The 19,821-nt window shown below is 37.2% G+C and overlaps 1 protein-coding gene across 2 annotated transcripts in view; it reads left to right on the top strand.

Annotated features, from left to right (window-relative positions):
- Window positions 1–12,667, top strand: part of LOC139711836 (calbindin-32-like) — a 159,704-nt gene extending 147,037 nt beyond the window's left edge. Inside the window, exons 7-12 of one of the 2 annotated variants that reach the window (XM_071623687.1) lie at window positions 930–985; window positions 4,000–4,039; window positions 7,406–7,429; window positions 9,317–9,373; window positions 10,001–10,075; window positions 11,285–12,667. In XM_071623687.1, the coding sequence (XP_071479788.1) occupies window positions 930–985; window positions 4,000–4,039; window positions 7,406–7,429; window positions 9,317–9,373; window positions 10,001–10,075; window positions 11,285–11,425 (393 nt within the window). In that variant the 3' untranslated portion in view covers window positions 11,426–12,667. Of the gene's footprint in view, window positions 1–929; window positions 986–3,999; window positions 4,040–6,957; window positions 7,000–7,405; window positions 7,430–9,316; window positions 9,374–10,000; window positions 10,076–11,284 lie in introns of both variants that reach the window. The other variant, XM_071623686.1, reaches the window with a different exon arrangement.
- The last annotated feature ends 7,154 nt before the right edge of the window (window positions 12,668–19,821 follow it).

Here is a 19,821-nt window from a genome sequence, read left to right as displayed (position 1 = left end):
ACACAACAAAATGCTTTACTATACATAACGAATTTGATCTCAGAACATAAGAAAAAACCCAACATATACAAAATATGCGGTAATGTGCACAAAACAACTCAAATTATAACAATCATACTTCATTCACAATTGAGAATTAAACAGATATGTTTTAAGGAGTTGCTTAAAGGAATTTTTACACATAAATATAAACATTTTACTATCTTAAATGATCTTTTTTTAAAAGTTCACGTTTGATTTTATGTGCATATCATTGCTCTCTTCCCTTTCCCCTCCTTATATGAATATTATGCACTTGTATGATATAATATCTATACAATGGTATGTGAATATGATATACTTTAATGTATATAAAAATGTGTATCAGCGTGACATGCGTATCTTTTATAGGCCTATTTACGTTGATGTGCGAATATGCGTATATACACGTTATACAAAATCTGGACTCAAGAATACGTACTGTAAATATATTATATATATATATATATATATATATATATATATATATATATATAATTGTTGTTCAGCATTCTTTATTATATCAATAAACAATGTAACATGAAAGGCCTAGGTTGTCTCCTGGATTGAACAGGAGGCACAAGGCAAAGACAAAGGACAATACAGAAAAACATGTAAATACATCATACATTGTAAAAAAAAAACACACTCAGTTACAGTTACGTACTCACAAACAAATTTACCAAAGATACATTTATACACAAACAAATTAAAATATACAACATATATATATATATATATATATATATATATATATGGTCACACAGTATTGGATGTATCATTGCATAATTAGGTGATATAATTTAGTCTGACAATTGTAAACTATACAGTAGTATAAGTGTACAGAGAAATTATGTATATTGTATTTCCTATCAAGTGATGTACTTTTCTCTTCTCCTTCCTTTGCTTAGCTCAAGCTGTTTGACGCCAACAATGATGGAAAACTTGAACTGACAGAGATGGCAAAGTAAGAACAACATCCGTAAGACCGATCTTGATGATAATTCAGTGTGAAATCTGTATTAGAAACATAAAATCGTATGCTTGAATATATAGATATATATCTATAGCATGATACAAAGATGTAGTGGCTGAATGAATATACATTTGAACTATACACTGTACATAGGAAGATCAAATTTCAGATAGATAGGCTTATAGGGTCCAACATAAAAGATGATCTTTTTTATTCATCCACAGAATTTTCTCTAAAACGATTATATGATAACTAGCAGCACCCGTGGAAATCCACGGGTCTGAGGGGTTTTATTTTTTTTCTCATAATACGATTTTGCACATTTTTATTGAAGAAATAAAAAGAAAAGTCTTCTCATTCTTTCGTTAATTGTGCTGTTTTCTAAATGACCACCCTTCCCAGAAATTTTATAATACATTTTTGTAGTATATGCCAGGCGATCCGGTCCATTGGTAGGGATCATTCCCGCCACTACTTGCTTTTATTATAGAACTTGAGTTTCGAGGGGTTATTTGCACCCGTTGAAGTCCAACAGTTGTCTTGTTGCCCCTCATCCCTCCCCCCCCCCTCACGCACACACACATTTCCACCTCCGCAGGGCAAAAAACAAAAACATTCAGGGAAAAATTACCAAAAACGCAAATGAGATTCACCGAAAGTTCTGCCCACAGGTTGTTCCCGTCGAAACGGGAAGATATTAACACTATGACCAGAGACTCCAACTCTCCCGTTTTCGACGGGAGATCTCCCGCCGAAAACCCATTTTTGCAAAATCTCCCGTCCTCCCGTTTGAGATTTAATTTCTCCCGCCCTGGCTCAATGTCTCCCGTTTGAGAGGATTTCTTACTTATTGCTATCGTATGTTGCAAAAATAAGCCTTAGATAGCACCAGAGAGCATCTATAACCCTAGGAACTTCGCGCTTCGCACACATAAACTTGGGTCTCCCGTTTGCTAGGGGTTTCAGGCGGGAGAATCGCCAGATCAGAAAGTGTTTGGGGTAGGAGTCTCTGTATGACTTTGATTACCCCCTGCTCTTGCATCCACGCGGGCACCCGCGGGAATCCACGGCTGGTCTCAAGGCCTCGGTTTGTTTTGTGTTTTTTTTTCATGTTTCTTTTCCCCACGTTATGAGAGAAAAATAAGATATTTTCGTCTTCATAATTTTGCTCCCTCCTTTTTGTTTTTAATCACCAAAACTTGGCTTGATATATCATATCAATATAGAACTACATCTGCTTCAGATTGTACATTATCATAATTAATATTTGGCCTACAATTATTGCTCCTATTATTGTTATTATTATATCATTATTATCATTATCCTTATCATTATTATTATTATTATTATTATTATTATTATTATCATTGTTATTATTTGGGGAGGGGGAGATCATAGTCATCAGGTTTAATAAGCACCCGTGGGAGTAGGTTCTCACGACCTCGTATTTTTTTTCTTTAATATTTTTCCCATGTTATGGAAGAAAGAAGAATATATACATCACTGCATTCGTCTTCATTTGCTCCCTCTTTTTTTGTCACCAAAACTTGGTTTGATAGACCATAGAACCACACATTCTATTTCCACTTGCAATTTTAAAAATAGGCGGTCGGCAAAGCGAGGTTTTCCTCTACGTCCGCTCATCTTATGAATATGTATGATTACAGCAGCTCTGCATTAAACGAATGGACACAGCTGCGCGTGTAATCTGATATGTAAGGGTACGATCGGCAAATATATTTAGCCGCGTCCTAAACAGTCTGCGTACAACGACACCGGACTTGAGAGCAAACGGCGAGCAAACTAAATGACGTACCTGAGCTGCATATAGTATTCTGCAGTTGTGCAAAATACAATTACATAACCAACGTTCGTTGTTTTCATTTGGGGACGCCAATAATGGCGAACTGTACGTAAATGCCCTTGTAGTCCATATCACGCACACACAGATTCGTGTAACCATCGTCAATACATTCAGTACACGTAACAGGCGGAGGCAAAGGTACATCCAGGGAGGTGGTTCCACCTCCCTGGTACATCACAGAACTATATACACACAGTGTAGAGTGTGTATAGAGTTCTGCGAGGTACATTGTGTGTGTGCGTGCGCGTCCGTCGGAAGATGTCAGAGATTTCGCTGCACCATCATCTTTAGTATCCCCCAGTGTCTCTGCAAGCTAAAAGATGGAAGATCGAGAAAGCAGGAGGCCAGCGCAGGTTCCGTGAATATTGAAACGCTCGGCTCTTTCGTCACGCACAAAAATGCATTATGCATGTAGCTAATTAATTTTTCTTTTTCGTCCTCGACGTCGACACGGAGGCGGAGAGGGGACGAAACCCGCGCCATTCGATGCAGGATACTCTCCTGCGGCCGACGGCACCGGTCGCAACTGCCCGGAGCCGACGGCTCGGGAGGAGATAGAGAAACCAGCAACGCCGAAATAAAACAGGAAATACATAAGGCCGCGACAACAACAACAACTTCGAGTATTATAGTATAGGATGTACATGTCGAAGATCTATGGAAATATTATATTGAGCAAGTCTAACACAAACACGTTGCTTCTCGCGAGGAATGTTATAGGTAGTTTAGAATGTTCTTCCTATGTACAGCCCAGTGTCATGACTGTCGGAACAAATTAAGTAAAGGAGGGTGCAGTGGGAAATGCGAAGACTCGTGGTCCATTTGAATTATTCACCGGATCTAGAGCTCCGGGACACCTGTTTTCAGTAACATTTGGCATACACAGTCATGTTGGATCATTTGATATTCTATATAGGAAATTATTCCACGATAAAAAAAATACTCCTAAAATTACGTAATCTAGCAAGACTTTCAGAGTATAGTATAACGATATCCTTGCGGTGCACATAAATATAGTATGTGTATTGATTTCATACATATATTAATATAACTATCTGATCACTACCTAAAGTAAGACATTTCAAATGTATATTCTTTTTAATTCTATACCCTTCCATCTGCTTTTTTCTGTCTTACCTAGATTGCTCCCAACCAAGGAAAACTTCTTGAAGCAGTTCGAGGTACAGTATTGCGAGCAAACAGTGTATTTTTTTTTCAAGCCGTCACTTTTTTTAAGTCTAAGATGCGTGAATATCTCAGTTTCAACTGAGCTGAAAATGTCAGTGTCAAAGTTATGATGGCTATAAAACTAATAGTAATAATAATTCACAATATTTATTTAGCGCATTATCACATAAAATGTCTCTAAGCGCTACGTGACAAAAAGCTATAGAGCCTGGATGTAGCTCGTGGCAAGGGGACGAACATGGCAGCAACATCTTCTATCTGATTACATTAAAAGTGGACTCGCATAACATGGACATCATGGTATACATGAAGAGAAAATTATCATTGGTATGTTTTCGACACATTGAAAAAATTACATACAGATTCCAACATTGTGAATGTAAAAAATCACTTGCCATCATTTCATGTTGCCAATATGAAATGAATCCCTGATCAATGTGGTGAAAAGAAAGTTTTCAATATTTACGCTTGCTTTAAACCTTGCAGTCCCCAGGTTCCTGGTGATGCGCAGTACACGAAATAATATCACTTTTTATTGTCATTTTTTTCTATACATGTAGAATCAGAGCTGCGGAAAGATGTCTCCCAACAAGATATTATAAACCTGCGTCATACGCAATCCTTGCAAAAATGTGATTATTTTACACATGTTTGGCTGATACTTAACAACATAATACCCCATTCAGAGTTCGCAAATACCTCAAGCATAACAGTTTAAAATTATTTTTTTTTCCCTGTTAGATGTGGGACGAGTAAGTTCATATTTCATCATTTCATCTAATTTATATCATATATAACTAGAGATTGGAAAACATGCCATGCAATTTGTGGTTTAAACTCTTCAAGCTCCATGTTCACCGCCGCATGTTGGTTTATCTCCATGACCGTATGACTTTCCTGATGTGACCATCTTCTATTCCCCATCAAATAAGGTGTTCCAGTTTATATCATTTTCTTCCGATTGGTTACACTTCATCACCTGAAGCATCTGGGCTTTTTGACTTCTATGGGATTCAATCTGTTTCGCTTTAATGCTTGTTTGATCTTTTTTTCGACAGAACATCATAAAAAAGAAGTTCCAGTAATGTATGGAGTGTCAATGAAATTTCAAACAAATTCTTCGAGACGGTATCAAAAGATCATTTTGCTATATATAATGTGGAGGTATCCAGTCAATAGCAATACTCGTGTAACTGTCGATCCCATAAGGAGAATCTCATTTCCATAAGTGCTAGATTAAACGATTAACCTTGTCCAGATCGAAAGGATCAAGCATTAGTATCTTCATTCTGAAATGTTTCTATAAACGGTCAAGTGTTGACCTTGGCAGTGCCACGAATGCTTTCTTCCTGTGACGTCACTGGTCAAGCTTTCCCCACATCATTGTTTCTACTCCGGTTTCTATAAACGGTCAAGTGTTGACCTTGGCAGTGCCACGAATGCTTTCTTCCTGTGACATCACTGGTCAAGCTTTCCCAACATGATCGTTATTACTCCGGTAGAACACTAAGTCCTTCTCGTCTGTTGCCGTGTATTTGGAGGAATAGATGTCGTGCTGTCCTCATATACGATCTGCCTATCCTGTTCGTTTAGACCCTCGCTGGCTGAGAAACGGGGGCAGGTGGCGACGTCCTCCCCTTCTCGGAGACGAGGTCGAGCACAGTGATCTGACAGAGCATCAAAGAATAATGTGTAGTTTGCAAGACTAGCACTCGGCGTGATGCTTTCAGTGAGGGAGCCTGTGGCTACTCCCGCGGCTTCCATGAATCATGTATTTCAATTAATCTCAATATCTAATTAGTACGTACACATCTTGTAATTAACTAATGTTCATCTTCAGTGCCGAATGAAGTCCACCCTCATCTCTCCCTCTCCCTCCCTCTCTCTCTCTCTCTCTCTCTCTCTCTCTCACTTACAATATTCATCATCAGTCTTTGTTCGCACATTAGAAAGTTCCCTATAAAGTGAAATTTTCTGATGTGTGCCATTGACTGATTACTCTTACAGTATGTGTAACTCAATTTGCAATTTCCATTTGCAATAACTCTCATCCCCGTATAGGGACAGTGGAACCACTGATGGGGAGTGTACGTACAGACACATGATTTTGGCTCTTCAAAAAAGAAAGAAAGAAAGAAAGAAAAACAAGGACCACCATTGACCCAACCACGATCATTACCCCCCCCCCCCCACCCATACACACTCACACACTTACACACACAGTCACTATGATCGTTCTGCGGACCCTGCTGTATTTTCAGAGTCAACGGCTTCCAACATCAACTCCAGAATCGGACTTGTTCATGATCTAATCTAATCTCGAAATAGTTTTAGCCTTCACGCGGGACCGAACCCGATAGTATATGAATTGAACAATCCGTACCGTTTTTGCCCTTAAATTTCAAGTTAACTCAAATCAGATTCTATTTCCAAAATCATTGTATTCCGCTGAGAGAGCTGGTTTCTTTCTTATCCTTTTTTCTTTCAGGTGCAGAATCGAAATTTCAGCGGATGTCCAAATTCAATTCATTTTATTTGTTCAACCGCTCCTGCAGTCATGAACTCTTTTTGTGTAATCGTTCTCTTTGATCTTTCTTTCCGCAGTCAGACTATGTAGGCCTATAGTAAGAATTTTTAGTTAAAAAATCTGTCCCTGAACTCATTGTTCGTTTCATTAATCCATACACAACACTCAAGGTTTTGCAACGAGAGTCTTTGCTCCGTTGCAAATAGCAAAAACATCCAGATAGTGCGTTGGTTTTTGATAAGTAATCGTCCACTGTAACACTGGATGCTGATTTTATACATTTATTTTTTAAATGAAACGCCACTTTCAAGAATCTCAAGTATTTGTGAATCGAATAAGCTGTTTCTTTTATGACACACACACAAAATGATTTCTTTCACCAAGATAATCACCGGAAAGCCAGACGCTACTTGGAAAGGAATATCGGTAACTTTTGGAAAGAAATCTCAAGCGCTGCATGTAATTATCTGTATCGCCAGTGGACAATTATTTTGAAGAGTACACTATAGTTTTTCATTTGATTTCAAGTGAGGAGTTGTTCTCTGATCCAATTATCTTGGATAATCCTGCAATGAACTTGAAATTGTTTGATACCAAACATCTTCTCTTATCCAAGCAATTTTATATTTTCTAATCTTTAAAAAAATTATTGAGATATTACATGGTCATAAAACCCTAACCCAAACCACTTGACAAAAAGTAAACTTCAAAGAACAATTGTTCCTCACTTCTAAGATCTGTTGAAATGATTTGTTTACTGATATATCCGCCAAATGTATATTTATATCTGCACGTTGTTTTGTTTTATCGCGTCTATCAACTAACAAACCAGGGATCGCTATGGCCAAGAAAGAAAGTAAGTAGGACGTCTTATCAGCAAGTTATTCATTCAAGAAACCAAAAAATAAACGGGTGCATTTGCTTTTAATCTGCCCACGTTTCGAAGTGCTTGCTTCTATTTTCCGTCCAGTTATATTTTATGTTTTATTTGGTTTATTTTGAAGGTTGAAGGATTTTTCAGGGCTTTCACTTTCTCAAATGACCATGATGATCTGTCCGCTGTCAGTGAGGGGATAAGAGACCTCACAAAATTTGTGATTTGCTCGCAGAGATGTTTTCCTTCATTCTTTCTTTTTTATCGGTTCATCAAATAGGACCATTCCGTACACCGTGACTTTGGAGTCTTTTAAATTACGTATATCTCATTTGTGACAAAAAGGTTCAAATTGAGTGTGCGGAATGTGAACGTGAGAAGGCGAAAAAGTTGGTTCGTTGAGTTCTCTGTAATGGTTTCGCTATTAAATCGTCAACAGAAACATGCGTCAAAATCTTAAATTAATGTGACGTAGATATCCTAAGATAAAAGTTAGCGTTCCTCATTTAATTGAACATTGAAATTGTTTTAATCAAGAGGTCTGCAAGGTCATGTTGATTGACTAGTATTTTTTTTTCTCAGTGAAGACTTTTCGTCAGAAAGTGCATGTAATGATAAAAAAAGCAAGTGTGTTTTGTCTTTTTTTTCTATGACTTATATGCTTTCTCTCGTTTGTTTTCCTTATAGAGTATAGAAGCATGTCATTCTCTTATACTGTGTGTGTTTAGGTTTTGATTGCTGTGTAGTATACATTTCCTCGCTCGATATAGTGCATGCAAACGATGTACTCCGCCCCTCCCCAGCGTGTAGCCAATCTCCAGGAAGCATACGTCAGTCGCGCACCACGCAGCCTTCGCCTGTTCCTTTTCACCCTCAAGATCTCACCGAGTAATATGCATGTCCGTGCCATTTTATCTTTTGTTCTTCCGTTTCAGGTTGCATGTTCCCCTTGCTTCCATGCATTTATCTGCTTATCCCTTTGATTCTAATGATCTTTCTTTCCTTGTATAAGCAAAGTTTTGTTCCCATGGGGAACCTGTTGCAGATTTAGAAAGCATGCGCATGTCACGCACGCACATCTGCCGTTATGCACTTCCCAGCTGCGACTATTAGGCGAAATCAATTTGTGTCGACGTCATGATGCGATGTCAAGAAAGATTCGAGTTATGTTTTTTAAAACGATTCCAATCTGCCATGAGTTGCTTTATAATCTCCATTAAATATCAATATGAGCCAGTATTCCACGATCCCTATACGACGGCTCTCGCTTTGACCGATTGCATAATCCCTTATGGTGATCAAAATTATTATGTAAGAAAGTAGATGTACTTCAGCCCGAAGCGTTTTGTTCTGTTGGTTTCCAAAAAGTATATCACATTGCACACTTCACAGTTTCATGGACAATATAGGTGGAAATTTTGATACGTAATTTCTGAAGCAACTATAGGAATGGTGCTGTTTGCTTATATTGCTTTGGTTTGCATTATTCAGACCTATCAACGGGACTGCGTCACTCTACGCAGCAGTGATAAATAATTAATGTCACAAAATTGCTTTGCCATCAGAATCTACTGCTCACGTTATGTGTAACGTGTGTCTTATCCTATATATTATGAAGATCAATTGTGTTGGTATATTTTGGTTTACCGTAGACGGAAGTAGTAGTTCAGAGTGTTTGTAATACACCATTCTCATCATAACTTACAAGGCTTTATCTGTCCTGCCTCGTATACATTTACGTACTAAATTACAAATTACCAAGCACAATATGCATTTTGACTTCATCTTGCACCCGTCTACAAATGAGCTCTGTGTATCAATAAGGACCAACATTTATGATTATGTCATGTCTTCCATTTATCTATTCAGGGCCACAGGACTATCACTCGGGCAGAATTCGAGCGCATTTTCAGCTACTACGACAAGGTGAGCTGTCCTTTTGTGTTCATATCATTAGGTTTGTGTCATTGGTGACGTCGAAACAGCTTGCTAAAAATGCCATGTCACAGAAAATCGATTGCCATTTTAATGTCAGTGATGTATACATGTATATATGAATAAATAAACAAATGAATATATATATATATATATATATATATATATATATATATATATATATATATATATATACATAGATATAGATATAGATATAGATATGTAATATAGATATAGATAGATATGAAGAAACAAACTGGTAATGCATTTTAGGCCAATCCAGAGTCTTTGACAAGACTTGTGAAGAAGACGTACAGACGCCGAAAATTTGAGTCGAATAAGCTCATGCTTTATTGACCAAAAATGTTTGGATATATAGGTAGATCGATAGATTAGATGTAGTGTCGTGTGTGTGTGTCTGTGTTTATACTTCGTGCATAATTGAGGTCATACCGTAACTAAGACAAGATTTACTTAGCAATGTATAGTCATGTCTACTGAATGACGAATCTGTCAGTTTTTCTATGATCTACCTATCTTTCTTTAAAAAACAACAACAAAGAAACAAACTTTCAGTGACGCATCATGCCCATCTACTTCTCCAATGTTGTTTTGCAGGACAACAATGGTACAATCGAAGGTGACGAGCTTCAAGGATTTCTCAAGGACATGTGCGAACATGAAGGGCAAGAGGTGATCGAACTATTACATTAACAACTCTTTATCAATTTCTCTTCTCGGAGTGTCATATTTGTTGGCCTTTTGCAAAGGCAGCTCGCTATAACAGCATACGCACACAAAGAGCAATGCGAGAGTAGCGAGCCGATTGCTGTGTGCGTGTGAGTCCACTGCTCGCTGTATGCGAGCCCAATGGTGAGCTGCCTTTGCAAATGGCTACATATCATTTTGTACGCATGCAATACTGACATATGTACACATGAATATCGATTAACATTCCTAACAGTAACAGTAACATTAATAACATTGACATTAACATTACAAGGAACATACTGTAATACGAGGACGGGTGACTTGCTAGGGCGCCACCTCTCATTTCTCGTGTGGGGGCGGGGGGTAACAGCGATGTTGTAGTAACGAAACGAAGTTTTCAAATTTCAATTTTTCATCATTCAATCTTACACAAGTAAATCGCTTTACGTTCAACACAAATGTTTGGCCAATTCCACCCCTACGACATTTTTACTCCATCTTTTTTAGGGTTAATCTTCCACAATTCTTTCCGGGTGCCCATGAAGAAAACTTTCTTGTCGACAGACCACGAATGCATCATTTTTATTCTTGGCCATTATTGTTATCATTTCCTTCTATCAAAAGACATTAATTCTGTACATTGATAATTTTCAGAGTTGACGTAATTTTAGATTTGTGTTTTTTTTTAACCATAGACAGTGTTATTCTCAGTCTATTTGACACACGAAAAATGAGCGAAAATAACCATGTATGCTGACTCATTGCATGTATTCGCCCAGTTATCATAATTCAAAAAAAAAAAAACAACAACGCACACACCTTAAGGATATCTAAAAAACAGTGGAACATAAATCATATTATGATGTCCTCACACTGGTTATGTCATTATGACGGTAAAACAGGGTGAGGATGATTCATAAGACAGTGTAGTATTCATCTAGGGCCTGAGCATATTTTGTATTTTCTCTTGGGATATCCAAAATGTTGAAATGAGTTGATTTGCAGTGAAACTGAATTGTCATAACATTGATCTTGTTACTGTAAGTCCGACTGACTGTATTATGCAACCTAGCGTGCATGTTAAAGATGTTTCGTGAGTGTGTATACATCTAACACTGTTTGGGTCTACTGTTCCTTACTTACATTTGTGATTGTTACTTTTAACCTTTAATACCTCCATACCAAACACAGGAAGTGAATATGAGTGACTTGGAGAAGTGCTGTAATTCACTGATGAAAGTCTGTGATCAGAACAAGGATGGGGTCATCCAGAAATCCGAACTCGAGATGTTCTTCAAACCCAGTGATAACGACCAGGAACCGCAAGAATGATGATATTCATAGCTACACTATCACATGACCCAGTCACATGATACCCTCGATGATATTTTAGATTGTGCGCGCGCGAGTCACGAAGTATTGTTTTCCGCGCTCTGCGCGTGTGGCAATGTTCCCGCGCGTGCGCACAAGCTGTTGGCATGCATGTCTTTGCTTTGTATAATAAATGTGCATAGCATATGACGTGTTAATTTTGGGTCTGGTTTTAGCACTCACATTAACTTGCATATTATTGAACTCTATCATAACCAATATGTATAGTAGAATTACTGAAAAATGTATCACTTTACTAGCACATGTACAAATATTTATATTGCATTTATCATATAATTAACTGTATCTCTCTAACCTAACATTGTATTGCACTTGTCGAATCCTACATATCACAATTATGAATTAATTCAACTCAACAAAGATTATACCAATCTGTAGATTGTATTGTCTAGATTAAGAGTTTCAAGTGACACGTCACTATACGTGCAATTGTCAAACCAGAAACAAAGTAATCTGTAGTTTGTTCAAATTTATTACATTAGACTTTTATATATTATGGTGATTACTAACCAATCAGGTTTTGTTATGAAAGTGATTTCAAATTAGCTTATGATAAGAAGACATTTGGAAAACTATGCATTGACCCGACTGCATTTGAACGCTGACTAAAACGTTTCGTGTCAAATACAGTTAGTTTTTTGTTTTTATTTAGATATCAAATTCAATACTTCAAAGCGACTTTCTGCACGTAGTAAATTTTCATCGCGAGAAGTAATGAAAATCATTCAAAACGGATCGGAAAGATTAAGCTAAACCATTACTTCACTCATCAGTAATTTTACAACCTATTTGGTAAAATAAAAATAAAACTTCTTGAGCAGCTTTCTTCGTAATGTGTATATTGTCGACAAGATAAGAGAGTAAACTTTCACAAAAAAAGTCATCGAATATTGTATTGTACAATGTCTCAAGTGCTTTCATTTATTTTCACTATTTATATAGCTCGCCTGTTGTCTGGTGACAGATTGAGATAATTATTGTCCCTTTTTATGGTAAAGTCCACGGAAATGGAAAATTGTTGTTCTCATTGTTATTTTCTTGTCGTGTTTAGGGCCAAGAGTTTCTGTTCTGATGCAACGTGCTGTATCGATAAACATTGTAATTAACAGCGGAAGCAGCGCTTATTCAGTGTCACTCTTTTCATTCAAAGAATTCGAACGGTGATTGTGGCATGATCGTGTTTCTTGATATGCCTACAAATAACATTTTCTCGATTAAACAAATGTGCCATTCTGAGATTTGCAAAATGTCACTGACTAAACATGAAATTTCACTGGTTTGCTATATTTCATGCTTGTAATTCACGCTGAAATAGCTGACTGTGTTTCATTTTTCTTACAGTTTAATATCAAGTCAAAGTACATGTACTTCTCTTCATAAATCTGAGCGTCGCTTTATTCTCCATGTAATTCTATAATGATGATATTAATATTAACATTTAACATCAGATTTATTCTAACTTCAGCTCAGTCCTTTATTTCAGTTCATTTTTTCATTGAGTTGTACTTTTTTCTGAAAAATGAAAATAATCAATTGTTCAATTAAACGTTTAACATTATTGTCATATCATCCGGTATCGTTAGAGCACTATGTTATTTGCCAAAAACAACAACGATTAAAAAAAAAAATCAGTAAAAACAAACCAAACAAACAACACTCTAAACCGACGGTAATCTTCAGTTGATTTTAAAGGAAAGAAAACAAACAAACACTGATTTCCATGATATCCGGTGTTAGCCAAAGAATGAAATTAAACGAATCCTCGATAAATTTCCCCCGTTACGACCCCTACGACTTTTAATATTCTGCACCTATGCACGCACAGGATCGTTTGAAGAGGATGCCTACTGATGAGGAGATAAGCGCCCTCGCCGACAAAATTTTGAAAGCATGCGACATTGACGGCGACGGCGTCTTGAGCGCAGACGAACTCGGTATGATCATTAGTGGTAGAGGAAACCGCAAATGAACTCACTGGCCCGTGTTGCATTCTATTTTTCTTTTCTTTTTTTGAACGTCTCGTAGTTTCTGTTTAACATGCTCTGAAATGCTGCTCTACATTATACAAGAGACATAAGAACCTTGTCTCCATAATGTCAGCACAAGAAAGTGGTTGTCTGAGTTGACTTCAGACTCGAGATCTGCCCTTATTGCACGATCGTAGCTGGAGTTTGTTGTAGGTAGCAATCTGTAAAGCAGTGCCATAGTAATGTATTCATATAGATATCGTCATTTGTGGCGAATGTGGCAATGTAAACTTTAACAGTCTTTTATTTTTTTTTGGGTTCATGCAGTATACTTTACATTTCTCCTTATTGTAATATATGCAAGATTGTCATTGCATCAACATTTCAATGTGAATTTATAATGTATTCATCGCGTTCCTTTTCTTACATAATATGCATGTATATTTTACACCAGCAGCACAAAACCATTTTGACCGAATCTTCGTTCAATTTCCTTGAGAGTTATATTCACAAATATTGTCAACTGACGAGCTACTGGCATTTGAACAGATTTATCTCTATGTAAGCTCTCTGTGGTGGAAGAGGGATATTTTGATAATCTTCTTAAAACCCATAATTGCAACTAAAATCCCATAACTGCAACTTGAATAATGCGTCAAAAACCGAAATGTTTCTCTTTTCACAACAATACATAATATCCAGCAAAGTAGGGAAGGCAATTAAGTAGCTTGTAACAAGGTGAAGCATGGGATAAAGATTGGTTAATAAAGAAAGAAGTAGATTATTAAACCATGCCACGGCAAAATTTACCTTTCTGATTCGTATTTTGTACTTTAAATTCCCTGATGTTAGTCAACAGATCTCGTTCTTTCAAATGAAACTAAAACAGAACCAACAAGAACCAAAGCCTGGTTTACAGCAGAATCCCCCTCCCGTCACACCAATATGTTCCTCCATGGCATGCGCATTGAAGGACTTATACTTTTGTCTTGCTGGACCTATTTTTTCTCTCATCTTTGTCATCAAATCAGACCATTTTCGCATCTGATGTTTGCTCGAATCACATTCCAGTGTCTTTACATGAAAAAAACAACAACTATTGTCACAGAGAGAAGTGTGAGGGTTCCTTCTCATCACCCTATCTGATATGTTCTTGGGGATTGGATTGGTTTAGTCCATAATCTTATTTTCTCCTTTGTTGTGTATATTTGCTTGGGAGGTAGATTTTCCTACCTGCCTTTAGACGTTGCGGTATACTTCGCAGAAAACTGTGTAAGACTCCCGATATCATCAAACGTTGTCTGTTTTCTGTTTGATGAATTTTATGATTCCGTTTTTACAAGTTTGCTAAACATCAGGAAATTACATTATTTTATAGTTCAGTTTTAATTTCGATATTTTCTTTTTATTTTCATTTTAATATTGATAGCTTATGTAACTCGTTAGATGGATTTTTTTTTTCAAACAGCAAAATGTTTTTTGATCTTGTTAGATGTGTTAATCAAGCATTATCATAATCATATTGATGTATAGAGGGTGCGTGAGAAAAAGCAAGGTATTTATTGAATTGAATATTGATATTGGATTTTATTAAACCGAGAGCTCGAAACATAACATACAATTCAAAGCGGTTTATCTCTGTTCGTTGTGGTCTATGCATGATGCATGCACAAGATGTGCTTGGGTGTGTTGAAGATGACTACATAGTGAAACAAATTAACAAATTGTTCGATTTTTTTATTTCAATAGAGGCAACTATTGTCAATATTTTCCTCTTCGAAGAGACAAAGTTTTTCAAGATGGCCCCACAGACATTTTCTTATACCACAATCAAGAACCGAACATTTTTTTTTTTCCTGGCTGGATTCTTTGCAATCTAAAATGGGGTAAACAAAACATGAATTGCCCCAGGAAATGAAATCCAGTCAATGTTTCGGACAAACCACAAATAATCAAGCTACATATCTGTTTGTTTGTCTTTTTTCATCTTTTTTCTTTGGAATCGATTTTCACCAAAGTATTGAAAATTTTTCGTCAGTTAAGTTATCAGCGGTCACATTTGCCGACGGCTCCTTAAAGGGTTTGTCTCGAGGCTTCTTGTCTGCTTAGAAATCATTCCACGTGTGGTCATCACACTAGAAGGTATTGAGTTGTTTGCGAGAATGAGTGAGATTGAATTAAATTGACATTTATTTCCACTCTTACTTATAGACATGACACAAAATGAACACATTGAAGTTTGGAACATAACTGGTACTGATTTACACATAATACTGTTTGCAACAAGACAGAAGTAGGGATCACTGTCTTTGACGTAAGCAAATGCAAACTAATAGAAACAATCTTAAGGTATATATGGCGTTGAATATATGACAGTTCAGGGGAAGAAAACAGAGATTAAAGTGTCGATGTAATTCATTAAATCTTTAAGTGGGAGAAACCTTATGAACAGCTACAGTAAGTGTATAAAATAGATAGATAGATATATATGTATGTATAGATAGATAGATAGATAGATAGATAGATAGATAGATAAATAGATAGATAGATAGATAGATAGATATATTATAGACAGATACATAGATATTTATAGATAGATATAAGATAGATAGATAGATAGGTAGATAGATTGATAGATAGATAGAGAGAGGGAGAGAGAGAGAGAGAGATTGAATGGCACATGAAAATAGAATACAGAATTAGAAATGCACGCACATATAAGAGTATAGGTGCATGAACATAATACACACATAGACAGTGCAGATACAATCATTATTATGTATGCATCGAATATTATCATATTCACCCGAATTGATGTGTGCAAGTAGACTTTTCAAAGATACAAGAAACATAGATTCAAGCAGAACCCCTACTTACCCACTGCGCGTAATTTACGCCCATATACCAGGTACTTAGTGCACATAGTGGCGGGAATGGAAAGATTTGGTTCTAGGAACAGTACCCCCTGGAAAACCACCCTCCGGATAACTACCACCCGGATAATTACCCCCCAGGACAATTCCCCCCTAGGGCAACTACCCCCCGGACAACTACCCTCCAAGGGCAATTACCCTCCAGGGTGATTACCCCCTAGGACAACTACCCCCCGGACAACTACCCTCCAAGGGCAATCACCCCCCAGGGCAATTCCCCCTTAGGAAAACTACCCCCTGGATAACTACCCCTCGGATAACTACCCCTGGATAACTACCCCCTCGGATAACTACCCCCTGGATAACTACCACCCGGATAACTACCCCCTGGATAACTACCCCCCGGAGAACTACCCCCTGGATAACTACCCCCCGGAGAACTACCCCCTGGGTAACTACCCCCCGGAGAACTACCCCCTGGGTAACTACCCCCAGGATAACTACCCCCCGGATAACTACCCCCCGGATAATTACCCCTCGGATAATTAACCCCCGGATAATTACCCCCCGGATAATCACCCCCCCCCCCGGATAATTACCCTCCGGATAACTACCCCCCCCCCCCGATAATTACCACCAGGATAATTATCCCCAGGTTAATTACCCCCTCCTCCGATAACTAGACCCCACATAACTTCCACCCGATAACTACACCCTCCGATAACTTCCCGAGGATGATTACCCCGGATAAGCAAGCCTACAACTCCCCCTCCCCTATAACTATCAAGACGAAAATTACCCCAGGACAGTGCACCACGCCAATTACCCCCTGGGTAACTACCTCCCGGGTCATTGCCCCCCCCCATCTTACCTTTAATAAAAAGAATATCATTACTACAGGAAACGAAGTTCTTTGTATTATTTGCCAGGAATCACGGAGATGCCATACTGATACATCATTTTATGAAAACAACATCTTAAAGATTTACGATTTGTATCGTTTGCACTTAGGACAATTTATGTAAAAGCTTAATTTCTCCCTCTGTATTTTGACTCTATGTTCATAAAAAACGAAGCTGTCCCTTCATATCCTACCCGGTAATCCAGTAAATGTCAATGCCTTTAACCAAACTATTTTCGCTAAATCTGTATTTTCTTTTCCTGTTCCGAAATTTCGGATTTCTCTTGATAGTATAGTATAAAAGAAGTTTTAAGTTTGAATGCCTTTACCATTGAACTAAAGACATTTTGAAGAAATGTTACACTTCAGAATGAGTTAAACTTTTTGCAATATTTTTTAACCACAATTGTCTATCGTTTACCACAACTCCATGTAACACTTCTTTATTTTGAGGAGCTTATATCTCATGCCTCACGTGCCCTGGTTTTGACCCATCATCTTCCTCTTCCCTCTCGCTTTTCTCTGTCCACTGTGAAGGTAGTCTATTCCTGTCATTCATAACTCACCTTTCCTCTTTCTCTCATTACAAGGGATTTATCTCGTGTGTGTTCATGTGCAGTGCACTCCCGTTAAAACGAAATGCTCAGGACCGGCAGGTTTTTTTTTTTCGTTTTAACGAAATTTCGTTGTAACCGAACAAATATAATATGCAATGTATAACGAAAAGAAGGAAACCACGCATAAAAAAATTTTGTTTGTTGAATCCTCATCATACGCTGGAAAGCTATGTGAAATGGGAGAATACCTTTTTAATTTCGTTTAAATATTACATTTTAAAAAGAGCATAAAGTTGTTTGTGTTGTCACACATGTGTAGAAAATGACGGTGTAGGATTTGGTTACAGTTCGCTATTCCAAAGGTTCTTTTCTTTCTAAAGTACGTTACTCCGAAGACTCCTTATTCCGAAGTTTCGCCATTCCCGGGATTCCGATGGTTTGTTTATGTGAAGGTTCGCATTTCCGCAGAATCATCATTCCGAAAGTTCATAATCTAGATCAAAATAATATATTGTTCATTTTCCGAAGGTTCGTTGATCTGAAAATGAAATGAGGTTCGTCATTCTGAAGGTTTATAAATCAAAAAAAAAAAAAAAAGAAAAAGGTTCACTAGTCAGAAAGTCCGTTGTTCCGAAGGCTTTTTCATCCGAAAATGAAATAAGGTTCGTTATTCCGAAGAAATTTTGTTAATGAAAAAAAAGATGAGAAAGGTTAGTTATTTCGAAGATTTATTTATCTTAAGACGATTATAAAGACTGCAATTCTTAAGTTTTGTTAGTGTACTCTCCTTTTTCCACCATGGATTAACGATACTTTTTGTAATGTTCCGATTAACGAACGTTTTGAATTCCTATCATTTTCGGACTAACGAACCGTATAAGAATAAGAATAAGGACCATATTTTATTATCGAATTAACGAACCTTTGGAAAAACGCCAAAATGTGCTTAATAACAAACCCTCTTTCATTTCCGAACTAACGGACATTTAGTTGTATCAGAATCTGTGTGTTTTGTATTAAAGGACTTCGGAACAATGAAACAAACCTTATCTGAATTCAAATTATTTTATTACAACAACGCAAGTTCCCCTCGGAAACTGTGCGTGATACACGGAGTGAACATTTAATGATGCGTTCGCTCATGCAGAGACGCTTTAATAATGCTTGTTCCGCTACGCATTTTCGAATGCGATCCGCATTTCGTTATAACGGAGCGCATTTCTTTTGTTTTTCTTTGTCAGTGGCGCTCAGAAAAGACTTCGTGATGACGAAAATTTTGTTATAACCGTCTTCGTTATAAGCGAATTTTGTACCATAGACTTTAATGGCGATAATTTTGGGACCAGAAGTTTTGCTTCGTTATAACGAAATTTCGTTATAACCGTGTTCGTTGTAACGGGAGTGCACTGTATCTTTATTTGTGTACTTCGTCTCTGTCTTAATTTGCTTTCTTTGCATTGTTTCATCAATTTTGTAACTATTTTACTGTTATACCGTTAACGCTCATTTCAGAATTGCCCTACTGCATTATTGGGCATATTAACAACTAGTATATCAAGGATGTGGGAAGAGATTGTCACCTCCTTGGTATGATCACTGCAGAACATTACCTCCCTTGACAATTACTCCTTATTAAAATTAGGCTCCAAACAATCACCCCTCTTACAATAACTCTCCCCCAGAAAATTACGTCTCTCATTGTTATTTTCGAACACATTGGCTATTTGAATTGAAAAAAAAACCCAACATTTTTTCATATCGTCTGGTTTTGGTCGAGACCTAACTTCAGGTTTTAAACATCTTTTGGGTGAGATAATTAGAAACCCCTTACGAAATATTAAAGAGCATGTTATTCCAAGAAGGATTCAATTTTTTGAGAAAAAAAAATACTCTTGAAATGGCCGGGATAAAACAGAGCAGCCCTATAATGTAAAAAGGATTCTGTCAACTACAACTCTCCCTAGACCTATTCAAAAAGAGGGTGCAGGACAAAAGACTTCGTTAACAACTAGGGGTGTTTTGTAAAAAAAAAAAAAAT

This window comes from Diadema antillarum, unplaced genomic scaffold (assembly GCF_040938485.1).
Source record: "Diadema antillarum isolate AM-2024a unplaced genomic scaffold, OU_Dant_1.0 seq00001710_RagTag, whole genome shotgun sequence".
Classification (NCBI taxonomy): domain Eukaryota; kingdom Metazoa; phylum Echinodermata; class Echinoidea; order Diadematoida; family Diadematidae; genus Diadema; species Diadema antillarum.
The sequence above is the reverse complement of the archived record's forward strand: the minus strand, read 5'-3'. Positions and strand labels throughout refer to the sequence as shown.